Source organism: Ursus arctos, unplaced genomic scaffold, assembly GCF_023065955.2.
Source record: "Ursus arctos isolate Adak ecotype North America unplaced genomic scaffold, UrsArc2.0 scaffold_5, whole genome shotgun sequence".
NCBI lineage: Eukaryota > Metazoa > Chordata > Mammalia > Carnivora > Ursidae > Ursus > Ursus arctos.
Genome location: NW_026623067.1, coordinates 8,305,976 through 8,308,278, shown reverse-complemented (window position 1 = coordinate 8,308,278; position 2,303 = coordinate 8,305,976). Strand labels below are relative to the sequence as shown.

General features: G+C 37.6%; 1 protein-coding gene across 1 annotated transcript; it reads right to left on the bottom strand.

The window, feature by feature from the left end:
* Positions 1-330: 330 nt before the first annotated feature.
* On the bottom strand, positions 331-1,266 carry LOC125282942 (olfactory receptor 6M1-like). The gene has a single exon (XM_048220772.1). The coding sequence runs from the start codon at positions 1,264-1,266 to the stop codon at positions 331-333; it is 936 nt and encodes a 311-aa protein (XP_048076729.1).
* Positions 1,267-2,303: the final 1,037 nt, after the last annotated feature.

The following is a 2,303-nucleotide window of genomic DNA, read 5'->3' as shown; positions in this document are numbered from 1 at the left end:
AAGTAATTACACACATATAGGCCTTCATTACAACACTACTATTACCTTAATTACACCACACTTTTAAGCAAAAGTACTGCCACCACCATATGGACTACTATATATAGTACATTAAGTGTCACTACTCCCAATACCGAAATACTTTTTTTTTCTTATTTATTCAATCATCTTGAAATACAAGATGTATATAAACCCAGTTTAACTATGTTATTATGATTATACATAATAAACACACATAAATATATATTTTTTCCACTTATAGAATAAATTTCAGAACTCATTCTTGGCAAAACTAAAAACACTCAAGTTTGGGATGATTCAAAGATACTATTACTTGGGCCTCATCTGCTTGAGGAAGTTCTGGCCCTTGGCCAAGTTGTCCTTCAGTGCATCTTTCATGGTTTCATTCCTTAGACTGAAGATGAAGGGGTTCAGGAGTGGTGTGATGACACTAGACAGGATAAAGAGGATCTTGTTAAGATGCAAGCTGCTCTTCTGGGAGGGCCGGACATAGACAAAAATGGAGATCCCGTAGCCCATGGAGACCACAGTGAAGTGAGAGGCACAAGTGGCAAAGGCTTTGCGTTGACCTTGTCCTGAGGGTATCTTCAGAATGGTGGAGATGATGTAAACATAGGAGACCACAGTGAGGGAGAGGGAGCTGAGGAGCAGGACAAGAGAGCTGAGGAAGTCCAAGAGTTCAATGACACGGATGTCAGTACAGGCCAAGTGGAGGAGAGGGGCACTGTCACAGAAGAAGTGATCGATCACATTGGGGCCACAGTATGGAAGCCCAGCCTTAAGAACAGTGGATGGGAGAATGAGGAGAAAGCCACCCACCCATGAGAGGATAACAAGACGCACACAGAGTGAGCTGGTCATAATCACAGGGTACTGAAGGGGGCTGCAAATGGCCACATAGCGATCATAGGACATGACTGCAAAAATGATGAACTCCGTGCATCCGGAGAGGAAGTAGAAATAGGACTGGGTGAAGCATCCACCAAATGAAATGGTCTTTCTCTCTGACAGGAAGCCTGCCAGCATCTTGGGAACAGCACAGGTGGTAGTTAATACTTCACTGAAAGAGAGATTGCTGAGGAAGAAATACATGGGTGAGTGAAGCCTGTAATCCAGGAGAATCAGGGTAATGATGAGGGTGTTTCCAAGGACTGTCACCAAATAGGCCAATAAAAAAAACAAGCACAGGAGGCCTCCAAGGGCTCTGGTGGTTGGTATCCCTGTAAGAGTGATCTCTGTCACCATGGTCCAGTTCTCCCTCTGCATGCTGGGTGGAAAATCTTAATTTTGTCAAGGAAGCAAAAGAAGCAACATGTATTAATATCTAAGACCAGTATTCTAAGCTATATCAAGATGGGCACCATTTTATTTCTAGCAAAAATAAGCAACATTTTTGATAAATGTGGTTGGCTTTCGCTTTTCTTATAATGTCCATGTAAGTGTCATTAACATCCACATGAAAATTGGTATTTTTAATAATTAGCATGAATAAAGGTCATCTTCTCTAACACAGGTTTTTAAACCCCTACATCTCTATTTCATTATTGAAATGATAAAAAGGCAGTGATTACACTTTATTTATATTCTTTCTATATATTTATCATTAATATTTTTAAAAAAATATTTTGATCAATGTAACTAATAGGTCTTTTTAATTATTAAATGTATGGAATTGGAAACATTAAAATTTCAATTTTGTAACTGATTTTTGCTTTCAGAAAACATCACTTACAGTACTCATTTGAGATCCTTTCCAGTTTACTCAGATATCTAATGTGGTCAACTCTACAGAATCAAAACCTTTACTAATATAATCTTTAAATTTTATTTTAGTTAGTAAATACTTTGTGAAGAAGAGTTTATATGAATGAAAAATGTGTAAATACCCAAGGGAAACAAAACAAGTAGAATATTAACCTTTTATAAGGTTTCTTTCTGTGGAACAATTTTTGATCTAATTATTCATTGTTGTCAAATGCTTTTTTCTACATCTATTGAAAGGATCATATGGCTATTATCCTTTCTTTAAAAATGTGGTATACTTACATATGTCAGTAAGAATAAACAAGGAAAGAGAAAAAAGAGAGAGAGGCAGACCAAGAAGCCCACTTTTAATTATAGAGAACAAACAGATACCACAGGGGAGGTATTGGGGGAGGGGTTAAGTAGGTGATGGGGATTAAGGAGTGCACTTGCTGTGATAAGCACCATGTATTGTATGGAAGCATTGAATCACTATATTGTACACCTGAAACTAATGTAATACTGGATGTTAACTAACT